Below are 16,173 nucleotides of genomic sequence, written 5' to 3'. Positions count from 1 at the left end.
ACGATCCATTTCTTCCACGCACCAAGCAACAGTGAGAGCCTGGTCTCATAGGGTCAGCCAGATGCGCCTACTTCACCCAACGGAACATGGCCTACACTAGTGTACAACTGAGACCAGAAAGCAAGCCGCGAGCTTCCGGCAACGGCCCCTCCTGGCTTCGCAAGGCCCCGGGCCCCCGGCTGGATGCGGCTCGATGTGGTGCATGACAGGACACCCAGGCACCCTGTCTCCGCAGCCAATCGGCAGGGCCAGAGCTGCTGCCCCCAAGGCCCGACCCCAGTGTTGCTTGATGAGGTGGGGTCCACTCCAAAGCCCAAGCCCGCAATCTCGATGTGGAAGGTATTCCGTATTCTGTCCCCGTAGCTGGTGAACAATGCCTTTCTGGCGGGCATGTGCAGCCCGCACGATGCTGAAACGCGAGAGTCCTGACTGAGCCAGCGACTCCAGAACGGTTCCTTTGATCCCTCCTTTGTCCTTGCAACAATGTGTCTTGGGACAATTTCCAATAAATTGTCGAGTTCTGGCCTGGATATTCGGAGAACCTTATAACGTTGACCCTGATCGGCGACGTTCCTCTCTGCCTTTTCCTGCACCAGCCTTTGAACTGTACTCTACGAGACTCGATCGATCCCCGCGACCATGACGCAGTACGGCCCGCTCACTCAGGCGGCCCTCCTGAAATGGGTCAACTCGTTCGAGACTCGGCGCAAGGCCGAGACGCTGCAGGATCTCCGCGACGGCATCATCCTGGGCCAGATCCTCGAGCAGATGCTCGCGCCCGAATTCCACTCATCCCGGCTTGTCCAGAACCCAACCTCGGAGCACGACAGCAGGCAGAACCTCGAGACAGTCTACCGAGGCCTGGCCAGGTTCCTGCGCACCGACAACCCGCTGCTCGCCCCTTCACCCTCCGAGTTCCGCGCCATTGCCGAGAACCCGACCGATAATGCGCTGTGCGAGTTCCTCACCGCCTTCGTCACGGCCGCCTGCATGGGATCCCTCTCGACGACGTACGTGCCCAAGGTCATGATGCTCGACCAGTCCACCCAGACCGAGGTCGCCAAGATCATCAGCCAGAAGACGCAGTTGAAGGAGGACAAGGAGCAAACGGCAGGGGACCCCTGGCTGGCAGAGGACGGGGACGCCGACCTGGGCGTCGACATCCACGCCGTCAGAGATCCGGAGCTGATGTCCGAAGAGCTGGAACAGATGAAGGCCAAGGTTGAAATCCTCAAGAGGCAAAATGCTGATCTGCAATCACGGCTCGACAAGCTTGCCGTGTCACGCCAGGCCCTGTCGGACGACCTGAAGGCCGCCCAAGACGAGCTGGCGTCCCTCAAGCGGACTAGGGGCTCTGACGTGACGTCCGCCATCCGGGACCTGCGCAACGAGATTCGCGAAAAGATGGCTGAGATTGACCGGCTGGAGGACCTACTGGAGAAGGAAACCATGCGCTCGACGAGGCTCGAGAAGGAGAACGAGAGCCTGCGGGCCAAGGCCCAGCGGCTAAAGGACCTCGAAGACAAGGTCACGGTGCTCGAACACGAGACGAAGCAGCAGCAGCAGCAGATCAAGGGCTTGGAGAACTACAAGAAGAAAGCCCAGGACCTGACAATCATACAGCAGCGCAACCGGGCCCTGGATGAGCAGATCCAGCAGCTCGAGCAGGACCTGAAGACCTTCGACGAGGTCAAGGCGCAGAACCGGAGGCTGCAGAAGGAGATTGAGGAGAAGGTCAAGCTCTTGACCACCAACGAGCAGGAGATCATCTACACGCTGCAGTCCAAGAATGTCCTGCAAGACGCGAACGAAGAGCTCAAGAGAAAGGTCGAGTACCTCGAGTCGAAACGCCAACTGGACGAGAGCACCATCAGGGAACTCCAGGAGCAACTCCAGCTGGGCGACGTCGTCCAGTCCGGCTCCGACAGCCCCGGTGCGAGCACTGCCAAGTTCAACCTCGAACAGGAGCTCGAGACCACAGCTGATCCGGCCGTTGCCCTGCGCCTTGAAGTCCAGCGCCTCAAGGCCGAGAACGGCCTGCTTCGCAACAACATGGCCGTGGCATCCGAGAACGAGAGGCTGCGCAGCGAGCTCGAGAGCGCTAACCAGAAGGTCGAGCACTACCGCCTCCAATGCACCGAAGCCATGGAGAAACACGCCGTGGCGCAGGAGCAGATCAACGCGCTCATCAACAACGCCACCGGCGAAGGGTTAGTCCGCGCTGTCGACGCCTTGCTCGCCGTGGACCACTTCAGTTTGCTAATGCCGGGTTACTTCAGGGACGCTGCCTTTGTCAACATGCGCCGAGACCTGCTCGCCGCGACGCGCGAACTCGAGAAGCTGCGCAAGCGCGCGCAGGAGCTCGAGCGCGACGGCGCCGACCGCGAGCGCGAGCTGCTCCGCCTCAAGACAGAGCGTATGTTACTCGATCACGCCAGTCACAACGAAAACCCCCACATCGAGGACCTTGCTGACCTGGGCGTTCATGCTGCAGTGGACGCCATCGGACAGGAACAGACGGCCGCGCTGGCCGCGCTCAAGTCGTCCGACGAGCTCATCTCAGAGTCGCTGCGCACCGAGCTCGAGGCCACGCGGCGGCAGCTCACGCAGCGCACGTTCGAGCTCGACCAGATGAAGGAGCAGCTCATGGGCGCGCTCGTGTCCAAGGACAAGATCCAGAAGAAGCTGGACGACGCGCTGACTTCGGCCGCGGCGGGCCGGGAGGAGGCACAGCAACAGCAACCGGCCAAGGGCAAGAAGGAAGATGCCGAGAAGATCGAGAAGCTCAAGACCGCGCTGAGGGTGAAGATGGAGGTGAGTCATGCCCCTGGGCCGAGGATCGATTCCCCTTATATGGCCTCGTTTTTGGGCGTTCCCGCCGAGGCCGAGAAGCCGAGGGAGGCGGCCACAAACCTCCTTCATGTTGGGTCTCAAAAACCTGAACAGGCGAAGTTGGCGACGATGAAAAGGAAGTGGTTTGCCAGACTTCTGGGCAAATCCTTCTAGTCATTCCTCTTCCCCCTGGTTTCCAGGGCCCATGCCCTCAGATTGAAGTCGACCTTTTCAGTTTTGATTCGGGTTGTCTGGTTTTCTGTTTGTTCAGTTCGGACTGCTGACGATTTTCGTTCTTGCTTCCATCCAGCAACTGGAGAAGTCAGAGCAGGAGAAGTATGACCTCCAGCGACGCCTCAAGCTTGCTGAGAGCGGTGGTGCGTATGCGGCTCAAAAGGTACGTTTTAGTTCTTCCCAATTCCATTTGCTACATATCCCACACTGTCTTCCTTTCCCTCTCGTACATGATCGCAGCGTACGGTGAAATTCGCGTGTGAAATTCGCGTGTGAACTGCCTCGCTCAGGCACAGGGACATGAAATATTTACTTTCTCCCATCTCCACTTACTACCTGCCCTCGACTCCTTATACAAACGTCATTCGCTGGCGATTATACTCGATGAAAACCTAACTAACCATTTTTCTTTCCCCCCTTCGCTACTGGTACAGGCCGCCAGCGACCAGATCATCAAGAACCTGCAGCGCGAGAACGCCATGATCACCACCGCCTGGTACGACCTCACCAGCCGCCTGCAGAGCAACCACGTCGTGCTGCAGCGCCGCCACGACACGCCCCGCAGCTGGCTCAACAAGCAGCGCCAGATGGTCAACGCCACGCCCAGGAGGTAGCCAGCCCCCCGTCCCCACTCCCCGGCTGCTCCTCCTCCTCCGCTGTCTTGCTGCTGCTCTGCGCGGCCCGCCGCTGGGCGGCTTTGGCTTTTTTCGGCGTCCTGCTGTTGTATGTTGTTGCCGTTTTGGTGGTGGTGTGGGTGGATGCCGGCCGGGCTGCTGCTGGTAGGTGGTGGTGGTGGCGGTTGCGCCAGCAGCAGCAGCACCAACAGCGAAACAAGGCGGCCGTTCTGGGTGCTGCTGTGCGTGACGTGGGTGTTGCTCCACGTACAGCATATCGTATGCGCGAGTGAGCATACTTTGCTCTCAGGGTGGGCTTACCTTCGTATATTGTGAACTGGGATTGAAGGGGGAGGATGGCATGCTTGTTGTTTGCGGGTTCCTTGTCGGGCCTGGCGTGATTCGCCTTTTTTCTTTTTTTCTTTTTTATTTTTTTTCTCGCTTTCTGAAATACCCGGCCCCTTCGGCGACGAATGGCCTCGAGGAGACGGTGTGGTGGTGATGGATAGGGGGGTTCACTTCCATTTGTTCGTCTTCGGTTCTGTCGGTTGCCGTGGTGTGTGGCTCGATTCAAACATACATCCTGCTTCTAACTATATACCCCTTGAATAGATCATTGCCTGTGTGTGGTTGACGGGTGTACGTTTGCATGAAGGGATCAAAAGACGAGTGCACTCAGCGAATAACATACACACGCTGGGGGTGGATTAAGGTGTCCAGGATATGGTGGGAGTTCACACTATGCAGCAGTGACCTCTATAAGCGGTAGCAGCTTGTAGGCAGTTGTGGCAATTCTACATGGTAGTAAGTACAGGGCTTCTATCGCACAAGCCTCGCCATCCAAGCCACCCTTTCAGGAAGCCGCCCAAACTGTTACCGCGTAATAAGTTGATTATCCCTCGAACTCCCTCCAGTGGCACGCAACAGGCAAGTCCGCTGGTCAGATGCTGATGGACGACAAAAAGCAAAGCCGTTCGACTCCAGATGCGCCCCCTTTCCTTCATTCCCAGGGCCCCGAGAGGGGGCAGGCAGGAGAAGGACTTCGCCGGAAGCCAGTCCAGACCGTTTGCGCGATTCAACCGCGGCCGAACTAGAGCAGCATGTCGAGTTGCCTCCGCCTCACCTCCTCGTCCGTCTTCACCGCCTCGGACCACCAACTTCTGTTCCCAGCCTGGGCCGCGCCTGCGCCGCCCATCTAGGAGCTGGGCGCGAGCTTGCTGAGGATGCCGCTGCCGGCGCTGCTGGCCTTGGCCTTGTCGCCGTCGAAGATGGCCAGCAGGCTCTTCCAGACCTGGCCGGGCTCCTGGGCGGCATCGACGGCCTTCCAGATGCCCGTCTTCTTGTAGTAGTCAACGACGGGGGCGGTTTGCTTGTGGTAGGTGGCCAGGCGCTTCTTGAGGGCCTCGGCGTTGTCGTCGCTGCGCTGGATCAGCGGCTCGCCCGTGATGTCGTCCGTCATGGGCACCTTGGGCGGGTTGAAGGTGGTGTGGTAGCTGCGCCCGCTGGCCGGGTGGATCAGGCGGCCCGTGATGCGCGAGACCAGCAGTTCGTCGTCGATCTGGAGCTCCACGGCGTGCTGCAGCGCCTGGTTGCGCTCGCGCAGCATCTTGTCCAGGCCCTCGGCTTGCGGGACGGTGCGGGGGAAGCCGTCGAGGATGAAGCTAGAAACGGTCACACGGAGTTAGCGCACACATATCTTCGGTCTGTTCGGGCCACGGGATCGGGCCACCGGAACCCCAAGCAGCGTACCCGCCCTTGCACTCCTTGTTGTTGTCCAGCTCCTCCTTGATCATGCCGATGACGATGTCGTCGCTCACCAGACCGCCCGCGTCCATGATCTTCTTGGCTTCCCGGCCGAGGGGGGTCTTCTTGGCAACCTGGGACCGCAGCATGTCACCGGTGGCCTGGTTGGCGCAAGAAAGCAGCACGTTAGTGAACCAACACGGCCTTCTGCTGCTCGTTTCCGGGCCAATTGACTTACCAGATGGCAGCAGTTGAACTTCTCCTTGATCTTGGGCGCTTGCGTTCCCTTGCCTGTGCCGTGTGAGCGCGCCGGTTACCCTCCGGTTACCCTGTGTCTGTTTGATGCGCCCGCGGTGTTCTGGACAGCTAGCCTGCACGTACCAGCGCCGGGAGGGCCGATCAGAATCATGCGAATCTCCTCCGCCGTCTTCTTCTGGCCGCCGCCTAATTGCCTGCCCTCCAGGGCTTTGACCCGCTCCTCGAGGTTGCTGACGATGCCCTGGAGGCGCTTGATTTCGTCGTCGAGGTAGCCCATCTTGTCCGGTATCGGCTGCGAGTTCTGGCTTTGGAGAAGCAAATCGGCCAAACGCTGGGTCCGGGGAAGACGGGGGCGGAGCTAGGAGAAGGGGCGGAAGCGCAATTGACCAAAGGTCGCCTGGGGTGCGGCAGAGTCGTCAAAGGATCAGGAGGCTGGCTTCCGAAATTTTGATGGGATGCTTGAGCTGCAACGGCAGGCGATTTTTTTGGCGCGTTCGCAGTGGCGGCGCGGGTGAGTAGGCACTGTAACAGGGGATGTGGGTTGCAGGGAACAGCGCTAACCACCTAACTGGCAGGCTCAACCCGCAATGGGTTGGGATTTACACTAGACGAACTGCCACGAAGTTGCATCCGACGGGCTTACGGAGCAATCCAACGCATTGCTCCTTCTAACAGTAACTCCAGGTCAATGGCTCCTGGGTCTGCTATCATTGGATCTCGCACAGGGTAATCGAACACAGTAATGTTACTAGCCCACCATCACATGTATCTGAACCTTCACACTGTTGTAAGTTTCCCCGTGACATCCTTCCTCCTCACATCACGGCTTCCGAATTCGTCAATGGAGCTTGCGCCACTCAACCCTCCCACGCATGGCGCTTCCGGCCGTTGAGGCAGCTTTCCTTGGGAGTTGAGTGTAGTTACTCCGGACATCGGGAATGCTGCGAATCACAAGATAGCCGAGCGGCAAACCGGATGAATGCCTTGCAAGCGGGGGCCCTGGCCTGGGCGACCCACAGCGCGTCGGGGTGTGCAAGCTCCATCTTGTGCAGAGCTTTGAGCGGCGACTCGAATTGGCGTGTCCGGGAGAGCCTCGGTACGCCGCATGGCAGCCGTAGAACAGATTCCACAGTAGGACAGATGGCGACTGGCTGTGCCAGGGGGGATTGTGTGAGGTATCCGAGAAGCCGCGTCCCTGGCTGACCGTGCCGGCTCATGATGCCTCCCCAGCAGTTTGGTGGGCTCAGCGCTGTGGTTCAAGTGCCTCTTCTTTCCTCTTCGATCTTTCCAAAAAGAAATATTCCTGACGATCTCCTGCGAATGAGGCAGTCTGATTAACAAGTTTCTATGCATCCCTTGTTTCCCGAAACGCCATAGCAATGCTAGACCCCCATGTACTCTGCAACCTCCAAAACCGAGCTGCGTTAGTTGACCTACGCCTTTGCGCTCCCAGGAGCACTCTCATGCTCCTCTCCCCAAAGTTCCTTGCTCTCCTGCTCAACCGCCCGCATGGCGACGGCCACGTCCTCCAACTTCGCAACCACATCTAGGACCCCCTGACTGACCTGCTGAAAATACCGGTCATTCGCCTCCCGCCGCTTCCTCGCCAGCAAGATATCCACCTCGGTCTCCTCCTCCGTTTCTGCCCCCAGCCTCTCCTGCTGCCCACCGCCCATCCCAACTCCACTACTACTCGGCCTAGCAGCAGCGGCAGCGGCAGCAGCAGCAGCAGCAGCAGCGCTGCCTGTGCCCATCGTACTCCTCGCCCCGGCCCCCGCCCCTCCCGCATCCGTCGCCACGCTCCTCCCTTCCGACACCGGCAACTCCCCAGCCCCCCCACCGGCAACTCCCAGCCCACCGCCAGCAGCAGCGGTAGTCTCGATCGCCTCATCCGCCTCGCTCCGCGCCCACGCCTGCGCGAGCGCGATCTGGGCCGCCCGCAGCTGCTCCAGCTTGCGCTCGTGGTCCGGGCCGAACACGCGCGCCGCGCCCCCGGGGCGCTCGGAGCTGGACAGCTCGACCGCCTCGAGCGTCGCCTGCATCTCGGCCCACAGCGCGTCGGTGCGGTCCGTCGCGCGCGTCGATTCCCGCCGCGGAAGGGAGGAGGGCAGCGTCGCCGGCATGGTCAGCGGCATGGGGACGGTTAGGCTGCCGCCGCCTCCTCCTCCTCCTACTGCGCCTGCTCCTGTTCCTGCTCCTGCTCCGCCTACCGTGGGAGTGGTGCGCATGGTTGGGGAGGTGAGTGCGCTGGTGGAGGGTTGGGGTGCGGACCCCGGCAAGGCGCCCGGGAGAGAGGCATGGGAGGCGGAGCGTGAGGTGGGACGTTGGGGTAGGCTCGGTGGCGGGTCGCGGGATGATGCTTTGCCTTTTAGGAGGTGAGACATGGCGGTTACATTTTGGTAAGTGGAGGGAGTGCAGCTGAGGGTTGCGATCGACGAGGTTGGTTTGAGCGAGTGCCGCTTGTGAAGTGAGGTGTGAGAGTCGGGTTAACTCGTACTTAACGAATGGGTATGCAACTGAAAGGGCTACATGCAAATGAAGGGGTTGCATAACGTTATGCTGTTCTCCGTAAGCCTGGTTGTGCACGGACCAAGCCCTTGTCCCTTTCAGCCACAATGGTGGGTCTTCGCGGGATGTTTTGCCCAATCGAGAGGCTAGGGTTTTCTCGCCCTACAACGAAACTCGGCTGACTGCCAAAAAAATCGGTCTCCGCGAAGCGACGTTCCCGCATCACGAACTGGACGCCCGAGTCTGCGATCATTGACAAATCGGTATGTCACCCCTCTGTCCGGCGACCATCGCCATTGAATTTTCCGTGGACGCCTTTTGGAGCCATTCTCTCTAACAGTGTGCTTCCCGCAGCAAACATGTCTGGTGGAAAGCCCCGTGGCCTCAACGCGGCCCGCAAGCTGCGCAACAACCGCCGCGAGCAGCGGTGGGCCGATTTGTCTTACAAGAAGCGTGCCCTCGGCACTGCTTACAAGTCCAGGTGCGCAGCAACCGGAGACGACGTTTCAATCGATCACGGAAGGCAGCTAACGCGAGGATAGCCCGTTCGGTGGCTCGTCCCACGCCAAGGGCATCGTCCTTGAGAAGGTCGGCGTCGAAGCCAAGCAGCCCAACTCCGTACGTCTACACCCCATGACGATTCTCCATTTCGAATCTCTGCGCGACGTGGCGGCTAATCGGCGGTGCTGCAGGCTATTCGGAAGTGTGTGAGGGTTCAGCTCATCAAGAACGGCAAGAAGGTCACTGCTTTCGGTACGACAACCCCTACCCATCGACGAGAGGACCAAGGAATCGAAATCTTGGGTCGTTTGGATGTAATATGAATTGGGGCTGATGATTTGTTGCAGTTCCCAACGATGGTTGCTTGAACTTCGTCGACGAGAACGACGAGGTGCTCCTCGCTGGTTTCGGTCGCAAGGGCAAGGCGAAGGGTGATATTCCGGGTGTGCGCTTCAAGGGTAGGTCTCTTTTGTGTGCCTGCCGGCTCCAACGGCTGCTGACTCCGCCCAGTTGTCAAGGTCTCTGGCGTCGGTTTGCTCGCTCTCTGGAAGGAGAAGAAGGAGAAGCCGAGATCATAAATACGCGGCGCACGGAAAATGGCACGGTTTGGCATGCGGAGTCTGCGAGGCTTTTTTTACATCGGCATTCCATCACCAGGTCGGGGAATCTGGGCACTTGCGGTAGACATGGTCTGAAAAATTACGAGATCATCAAGCCGAAACAGCAAACCGTTCATGTTTGGGAAAGGCGTCATGTGATGATGGTTGTCGTTCAGCATCGAGCCCTGGAGCTGGGTCTATACGAAGCGTTTGCACAGTATGGTACAGGCATCTATCATACATACACGCCCCCCAACAGACGAGCCCAATGCATCACGTTGACGCCTCGCCATCTGGCTCGTCTCGCTCGTCTCGCTCGACATAGCGTACGACGTAGTCAGCCGCCAGCCCCAGGCTGATGACGCCTCCTGTGATCCAGCACCCGTTGACAAACCACCACCAACAGTCCTTCACGCTCTTCAGGTTGACCCTCTTGATCATGATGCCCAGCGTGGCGAGGGCGCCTCCGCAACTGCCGATGAAGAAGGCCGGCCCGGCTCCGGCCGCAATGCCCGCCCCAGCCAGCAGCGCCACCTGTGCGAGCGCCAGCCCCGTGAGAACCTGCTTCGTCTCCTTGTCGTGCTTCAGCGCAATGCTCTTGATGCCCGCCTTGGCATCGTCCTTGATGTCCATGTGCGCATAGATCATATCGTACAGCACCGTCCATGCCACGTTGGACGAGTACAGCAGCCCGGCCGCCGCCAGCGCCGCTCCGTTGGCCAGCAGATCCACGCCGAGCGCGGGGAAGCCCATGATGGCGCCCCACGAGAAGGTCAGCCCCAGCACGAACTGCGGGTAGTAGGTCACGCGCTTCGCCAGCGGGTAGATCGCGACGAGCAGCAGGCTCGGCGTCGCGTAGAAGAAGCAGGCGGGCGGGAACTGCAGCAGCACGGCCAGGCCGACGAGCAGCTGGGCGCCGGCGAAGACGACGCCGTTCCGGGGGGTCACGGCGCCCCGCGCGATCGGCCGCAGCCGCGTGCGCGCCACGTGCGGGTCCAGGTTGCGGTCCCACAGGTCGTTGATGGTGCAGCCGGCGCCGCGCATGACGACGGCGCCCGCCAGGAAGAGGAGGGACGTGCCGAGCACGGCCGCCGGCGCCGCCACGGGGCTCGCGAGCGGCGCGGCCAGCAGCGTCGAGAAGACGCACGGGAAGAAGAGGTAGTAGGAGCCCGCCGGCTTGTCGAGGCGGATCAGCTCGGCGTAGGGCACCCACGAGCGCGGGAGGCGGGAGAGCAGGCCGGTCTGCGGAGGGGTGTAGGGAGCAGGGGCCGGCAAGGCGGAGGTGGAGGTGTTGGGGTCGGTGGCTGTTGAGAGAAGCTGAAGCTTGGTGGTTGCGTGGTAGGCAACGAGGGAGCGGACGGAGGCTGAGGGGCGTGTGTAAGTCTCAAGAGCTCGCCCGCGGGGACTCGAGAGGCTCTGGTATGCTCCAGTCGGCAGCCATGGCTTGCTGTGTTTGGCCGTGTGGGAAAAGGCGCGCCGAAGCGGCAGCCGGGGGAGCACTCGGCAGCCGGACATCGCACCCTCAGCTTCTTGAACTACTTGAGAACTTTAGCAGCGAGTTCTTCTTCAAGCAATAAGGTACGATAAATTACCGGCTGCACCGGTGCAGCCACCCACCTCGGTCACCAGGGTCACTTTTCCAAATTTCGACTCATAGCAATGAACGTCTTCCGGCCTGAAAAGACGATCAACAACTCATACTTGTCCCATCTTCTAATGTTCAGAAAAGCTCAGTTGCTCAAATCTAGACTTTGAATCTGTCTCGCATTCCTTGCATGTTCTGCGGCTGAGCCGCCTCAATAAATTTGAGCGCCACAGCGAAGCTGTCCGGAACAAGCTAGCAGCCACAGCATTTATGATTGGTCAGTCAGGCATGCCCCACCACTGCACAAGCTCTCGGCTGTCTTTCAATCGCCAATCCCACTCGGCGATAGTCAAGGTATCCATCCTCCAGACGCGGTTCTGCAGCCATCCATCGCGATTCCCGCGACAACTCCATCTTGCGCCATCGCCGGACCGCGCCACGTGTTGCATCGCGCGCACCCCGGTGTCATGTAGCTGGTGCCTCCGATCCAGAAGGTGTCATTCGGTGTGTCTGCGCCATTGAATTTCTGCGCCATTGAAATTCGTCGAGGCTTTCGCGCCTCGCACTGGTCGTCGCGATGCCTCCTGTTGCTCAGCATCCCCAGGCGAAATTCGACCCGATCCCGCCCGATCTCGACTTGCATGCGCTCGTCGAGAGGACCCCGAACTTCCACTGGGTCTTGCGCATCTCTGCAGCCCAGATCCGCAACATCGGCCCTCAAGAATTCGAGAAGCTGGTGTTCCTTCATGTCGTTCATGGCGGCAAGCCGCTGGTCATCGAGAAATGGAACGATCGGCTGCCCAAGTCGCTCTTCGGCGTAGAATGGCTCGAGGCTACCTACAACAAGAAGCGTTGGTCCCCATCCACTCTGCCTCCTCTGCTTGTCCCTCTGCTTGCCCACTAACCAGGCACGTCACAGCGGAAAACGTCCGCGACCTTGGCGGGCAGACTGACATGCCCATGACGATCGGCCACTACCTGCGCTCCATGAAGACTCTAACAAACCAGTGGACCCCGACCAACTTTCGCGATGAGCGCCGACAGCGACTCTACCTCAAAGACATGGACTGCCCGCCCGAGTGGCACGACTACCTGCGCAAAGTGATTCCGCCGAACCTGTTCTACTTGAATGAAAACGTCGACGAGCGCTCAAGGAAAGGGCGCAGTGATGACGTGGACATCTTCCAGGAAGGCCGATCAGTCGCCCCGGCCGGCGATCTGATGAGCAGCCTGCCCGAAGAAATGCGCGCCCAGAACCTCATGTGCTACATCGGCCACGAGGGCACCTACACTCCAGCGCACCGCGAAATGTGCGCCAGCTTGGGTCAGAATATCATGGTCGACGCTTCTGGCGACGAAAACGGGGAAAAGCCGGGGAGCTCGATATGGTTCATGACCGAGACGAAAGACCGCCACTTGGTGAGAGAGTACTTTCTGTCCATGTTGGGCCACGACATAGAAATCGAGAAGCACTTTGCCCAGATCAACGCATGGAAGAAGGCGACCTTCCCGGTCTACATCGTGGAACAGAAGGTTGGAGACTTCATTCTCGTGCCCCCTCTGGCTCCCCACCAAGTCTGGAATCGCGGAACCAGAACCGTCAAGGTTGCGTGGAACAGAACTACCGTGGAGACTTTGCAGCTGGCCCTGCACGAGGCGCTTCCCAAGGCTCGACTCGTCTGCCGTGACGAGCAGTACAAGAACAAGGCCATCATCTTCTACACGCTCGAAAAGTACTACAAGGAGATGTTGGACATGGAGAGGACGGCCGACATTGGCCTGCTGGGCTTCGGCCAAGACTTGATCAAGAGCTCCACGAGGATGAAGCAGATGGCGGCAGATTTCAAGGCGCTCTTCCGCCTGTATACCGAGGTGCTCGTTGATGAGATGTTTGCGACCAAGGAGAAAGACGTCGAATACATCGAGTTCGACTCCAACATTACCTGCTCCTACTGCCGGGCGAACATCTTCAACCGCTTCTTGACCTGCAAGCATTGCATACGCCAGCTGGTCAACGGCGACGAGGACACCTACGACATCTGTATGGAGTGCTACGCCATGGGTCGGTCGTGTTTCTGCGTCTCCAACCTCAGCTGGTGCGAGCAGTGGCGCTGGTCCTATTTGGTGGACCGCTACGAAGCCTGGCGAGCGTTGATCATCAAAAACGACGGCTACATCAGCTTCGAGAGCTCGCCGCTCCCCTTGGAGTTGGCCAGGAGGATGTCCGGCAAGAAGTCAATTGCCCAGGTTTGCCAGGAGCAGCTCCGCAAGCGGCCGTGGAAGGACTTAAACCAAATCAAGGAGCCTTCGGAGCCGGAGGAGTCGGAAATTGAGGTGGACGACAACGGCCGGCCAGTGAAAAAGAAAAAGAAGAGGCGGGTGAAGAAGGGTGACGTCTACCGCTGCCACGTTTGCCAGCACAAAGAGTACGTATACAAGCTGGCCTTCTGCTCCAGCTGCCCGGATGCGTACTGCTACGGCGTGCTCTACCGGGCGTTCGACCTTATGCCTCAAACGGTGATGCAGAACGAGAACTGGCAGTGCCCCAAATGCCTCAAGATCTGCAACTGCGCCGCGTGCCGTCGGGCCGGGAACGGCGACCCCTACATCCCTAAGACCACCACGCTCGGACACGACACCCGCCGGATCGCAGATGACCGAAGCGTCGAGAGCCTCGTCGACTTCCGGGTCCACAACCTGTCATGGCTGAGGAGCGTTGGTGATGCAAGCAGAAGCCTGTCCAGCAAACGCATGCAGCGCTTGCAACAGGCGGCCGAGGCGGAGAAGGCAAAACAGGCGGAACTGGCCAACCAGGTCCCGGCCTTGCCTGACAGCGCGCTGGCCGAGAGCATGGATGCCGCGATGCAGCAGGCCGCTCACGTTGAGGACGGCGTACCTGGAACAGCGCCCATGGCGGAGGGCGCTCCGCCGACAGGCGTTCCTGATGGCCAACAGCCGAATGGCGAACATGCAGATGTCGCGGAGGTAGCTGATATGTCCGTGACAATGGGCCAGGATCAGTCCCCATATCCAGACCCTTCAATCCTTGGCCGTGAGGGTATGCTCGGCATGGGCTACTACGAGCAGGATGACAGCGATGACAGGATTCTGTTCGACCCCTACCAGATGCCCTCGGCGGACACCATGGCGGCGGCGGTTGACGACGAGCCCGAGATGTCGGAATACCTCAAAAAGCAGCTTCGGATCGCTAAGAGACGGGCCCGGCAGGAAGAGGATAACGACCCGGACTTCCGGATCTCGCGCTCTCACCACAGGAAGAAACCCAAGCTCGACCACGAGCCGCCTCAACATGATCCCCAGGAAGTGGCCTTGAGTAACATGGACCCGGCCCTGTTTGGAGGGGACGTGACAATGGTTGATGCGCCCGCGGTTGATGCCGCCGCGGTTGATGCCGGTCAGGCCACGTCGCCAGCGGAAGCCATTCAGCAACCAGCACCTGAATCGGAGGAGCCGGACGGCGCTGCTTCGGAGCCTCGCGCTTATTCTCCAAACCGCCCAGCCCTCCGACACGCGCGACCTAAAGCTTCGTACCTCGAAGAGGATAACGGCGAGGAAGAGTTCAACGACATTGTGATCCCTCGGTCGCTGAGACCCCCTGAAGGCATTACGCAGTACAACCCAGGCGACGCGAATAAAGACCCCTTGGATCTGGCTTCGGCTGCCATCATGGCAATAACCGGCAGAAGCACACCCGCCCAAGGACCCAGTGCGCAGGCAACGCCAGCTGCGAGCGGGAAGAAGCGCGGCCGTCCGCGGAAATCGGATGTCCTGGCTGCGCAAAGCGCAGCTCCTAATCCTGCACCGGCTGAGAAGCCGGAGAAGACGGAGAAGCGGCGTGGACGGCCTGCCCGAGCTCGTGCTTCGCTCAGCACCGGACCCGAAAATGAAGACGACGCTTCTGCTGCAGAACTTGACGCTCAGCTCGCCCAGCAGCTGGAGGGCTTCGATGATGAAGGAGAGCTCATCAGCTCGGAGCCCACTGTGCCCGCCAGCCCAAGAAGACGAAGCCGTCCGCCGAAGAGCGCCCCGCTGGGGACGCAACCCCAACGGAAAAGGGTGGAGGTGGCCGTTGAACTTCCGTCACGGTCCTTGTTATCCATGGCAGACAGGATGAAGCTTGAGGGCAAGAAGTTCAAGATCGGTCAGCGCAAGAGTTCCGGCCCAGCAAAGTCCGCCACTCCCGTGCGAGACAGTACAAGAGAGAGCGAAGCTGGCCCTAATCCTTCCGAGGAGGTCTCCCCGCCGCCTCGAGAGCCAGCCGCTGCTGATAAGGGAACCGCCGGCAGCGGCGGCAGCAGAGGCAGGGGCGCGGCCAGGGGCAGGGGCGGAAGACGCACTTCCCCTCCTCGCGACGCTCCGGACAGCGCAGACAAGGACTTCGACCCCGCCGCGGAGGAAGAGGCCGTCTCGGACGAGGCGTCAAGCCCATCGCCGTCTCCGTCCCTGCGTCCTTCGCCGGCGCCTGCTCCCGTCGCAGCGGAAGCGCCTCCCGCCTCGCCATCTCCTCCCGCCGCTTCTCCGCCGCTGCCCGAACCATCCTCGCCTGCCCAGCCGGAGCCCGAGCCCGAGCCCGAGCCCGAGCCGCCGCGTGTCCCCTCCGGTCCGACCATCGTTAGGCTCCTGGACGCGGACGAGGAGGAGGAAGAATACGGGGGTTATGGCTCGGAAGACGACGGGGCGGACGAGACTGGCGAGAGTGAGGCGGGGCAGCCGGGGGACGACGAGTTTGCGGGTCAGGCGAGCGGTTCTGGCTCGGATGATGATGATGACGATGACGATGAGGACATCCCCGCCCGTATCGGGAGGGTAAGTTCAGCAGCGGGCAGGGGCAGGGGGACGACGGCGATTCGAGGGGGTGGTGGGGCGCGCGGGGGCGCGAGGGGACGGGGAAGGGGAAGGGGAAGAGGAAGGGGACGAAGACGGTGAAGGGGTGTGTGAAGTGGGTGAGTGAGCGATCCGACGTCGGATGGATGGATGGATGGATGGTGGTGTTGTTGTTTTGTTGTTGGGGAACAGTTACCATTGGCCGTGGGCGAGATAAATTGGTTTTGGCCGGTGTCGACGGGCTTGCTACTTAATGCACTGTTGAGACGCGGCTGGGATGGGGTTGAGTTTTGATGCAAGGACGTTGCGGCTTGACTGATGCTGCCAACTAAATTGACGAGTTTTGAGGTTTCAGAAGGCGGCGATGATTAGCAAATGACAGGTCTTCGTCCATCAGTTTAGTGATGTCCATTCTCAATGCATCGCAAGACACAACCCCGCCCTGCCTTCTCAG

The 16,173-nt window shown here is 60.2% G+C and overlaps 6 protein-coding genes across 6 annotated transcripts; 3 read left to right on the top strand and 3 right to left on the bottom strand.

Annotated features, from left to right (window-relative positions):
- Positions 1-516: 516 nt before the first annotated feature.
- On the top strand, positions 517-4,077 carry THITE_2123522 (uncharacterized protein). The gene is made up of 5 exons (XM_003657602.1): positions 517-2,210; positions 2,280-2,416; positions 2,495-2,814; positions 3,143-3,229; positions 3,501-4,077. Exons 1-5 carry the CDS (start codon positions 640-642, stop codon positions 3,678-3,680), a joined length of 2,295 nt encoding a protein of 764 aa, XP_003657650.1. The 5' UTR covers positions 517-639; the 3' UTR covers positions 3,681-4,077.
- A 357-nt stretch (positions 4,078-4,434) lies between these two features.
- On the bottom strand, positions 4,435-6,122 carry THITE_63893 (uncharacterized protein). Its single transcript, XM_003657601.1, has 4 exons — positions 5,805-6,122; positions 5,662-5,714; positions 5,430-5,584; positions 4,435-5,341 (listed from the first exon to the last, which is right to left on the bottom strand). Exons 1-4 carry the CDS (start codon positions 5,956-5,958, stop codon positions 4,876-4,878), a joined length of 828 nt encoding a protein of 275 aa, XP_003657649.1. The 5' UTR covers positions 5,959-6,122; the 3' UTR covers positions 4,435-4,875.
- An 884-nt stretch (positions 6,123-7,006) lies between these two features.
- On the bottom strand, positions 7,007-8,225 carry THITE_2123518 (uncharacterized protein). Its single transcript, XM_003657600.1, has one exon. It carries the CDS (start codon positions 7,907-7,909, stop codon positions 7,115-7,117), a length of 795 nt encoding a protein of 264 aa, XP_003657648.1. The 5' UTR covers positions 7,910-8,225; the 3' UTR covers positions 7,007-7,114.
- Position 8,226: 1 nt separating this feature from the next.
- On the top strand, positions 8,227-9,415 carry THITE_2123516 (40S ribosomal protein S23). The gene is made up of 6 exons (XM_003657599.1): positions 8,227-8,452; positions 8,544-8,670; positions 8,732-8,807; positions 8,882-8,942; positions 9,038-9,148; positions 9,201-9,415. The coding sequence occupies exons 2-6, from the start codon at positions 8,549-8,551 to the stop codon at positions 9,266-9,268; spliced, it is 438 nt and encodes a 145-aa protein (XP_003657647.1). The 5' UTR covers positions 8,227-8,452; positions 8,544-8,548; the 3' UTR covers positions 9,269-9,415.
- On the bottom strand, positions 9,416-11,075 carry THITE_2123514 (uncharacterized protein). The gene has a single exon (XM_003657598.1). It carries the CDS (start codon positions 10,802-10,804, stop codon positions 9,563-9,565), a length of 1,242 nt encoding a protein of 413 aa, XP_003657646.1. The 5' UTR covers positions 10,805-11,075; the 3' UTR covers positions 9,416-9,562.
- A 142-nt stretch (positions 11,076-11,217) lies between these two features.
- Positions 11,218-15,972, top strand: THITE_2123513 (uncharacterized protein). Its single transcript, XM_003657597.1, has 2 exons — positions 11,218-11,725; positions 11,794-15,972. The coding sequence occupies exons 1-2, from the start codon at positions 11,452-11,454 to the stop codon at positions 15,819-15,821; spliced, it is 4,302 nt and encodes a 1,433-aa protein (XP_003657645.1). The 5' UTR covers positions 11,218-11,451; the 3' UTR covers positions 15,822-15,972.
- Positions 15,973-16,173: the final 201 nt, after the last annotated feature.

The sequence above is a fragment of the Thermothielavioides terrestris genome, chromosome 6 (genome assembly GCF_000226115.1).
Source record: "Thermothielavioides terrestris NRRL 8126 chromosome 6, complete sequence".
NCBI lineage: Eukaryota > Fungi > Ascomycota > Sordariomycetes > Sordariales > Chaetomiaceae > Thermothielavioides > Thermothielavioides terrestris.
Note: the sequence above shows the minus strand (reverse complement) of the source record. Positions and strands in the feature narration are given on the sequence as shown.

Coding starts and splice junctions, on each gene's coding strand:
- THITE_2123522 (XM_003657602.1), top strand. CDS start 640: ATGACGCAGTACGGCCCGCTCACTCAGGCGGCCCTCCTGAAATGGGTC. Junction 2,211..2,279: donor AACAACGCCACCGGCGAAGG/GTTAGTCCGCGC, acceptor GGGTTACTTCAG/GGACGCTGCCTTTGTCAACA. Junction 2,417..2,494: donor GCTCCGCCTCAAGACAGAGC/GTATGTTACTCG, acceptor TTCATGCTGCAG/TGGACGCCATCGGACAGGAA.
- THITE_63893 (XM_003657601.1), bottom strand. CDS start 5,958: ATGGGCTACCTCGACGACGAAATCAAGCGCCTCCAGGGCATCGTCAGC. Junction 5,585..5,661: donor AGTTCAACTGCTGCCATCTG/GTAAGTCAATTG, acceptor TGCGCCAACCAG/GCCACCGGTGACATGCTGCG. Junction 5,342..5,429: donor AACAAGGAGTGCAAGGGCGG/GTACGCTGCTTG, acceptor GACCGTTTCTAG/CTTCATCCTCGACGGCTTCC.
- THITE_2123518 (XM_003657600.1), bottom strand. CDS start 7,909: ATGCGCACCACTCCCACGGTAGGCGGAGCAGGAGCAGGAACAGGAGCA.
- THITE_2123516 (XM_003657599.1), top strand. CDS start 8,549: ATGTCTGGTGGAAAGCCCCGTGGCCTCAACGCGGCCCGCAAGCTGCGC. Junction 8,808..8,881: donor AAGCCAAGCAGCCCAACTCC/GTACGTCTACAC, acceptor GCGGTGCTGCAG/GCTATTCGGAAGTGTGTGAG. Junction 9,149..9,200: donor TCCGGGTGTGCGCTTCAAGG/GTAGGTCTCTTT, acceptor GACTCCGCCCAG/TTGTCAAGGTCTCTGGCGTC.
- THITE_2123514 (XM_003657598.1), bottom strand. CDS start 10,804: ATGTCCGGCTGCCGAGTGCTCCCCCGGCTGCCGCTTCGGCGCGCCTTT.
- THITE_2123513 (XM_003657597.1), top strand. CDS start 11,452: ATGCCTCCTGTTGCTCAGCATCCCCAGGCGAAATTCGACCCGATCCCG. Junction 11,726..11,793: donor GGCTACCTACAACAAGAAGC/GTTGGTCCCCAT, acceptor GGCACGTCACAG/CGGAAAACGTCCGCGACCTT.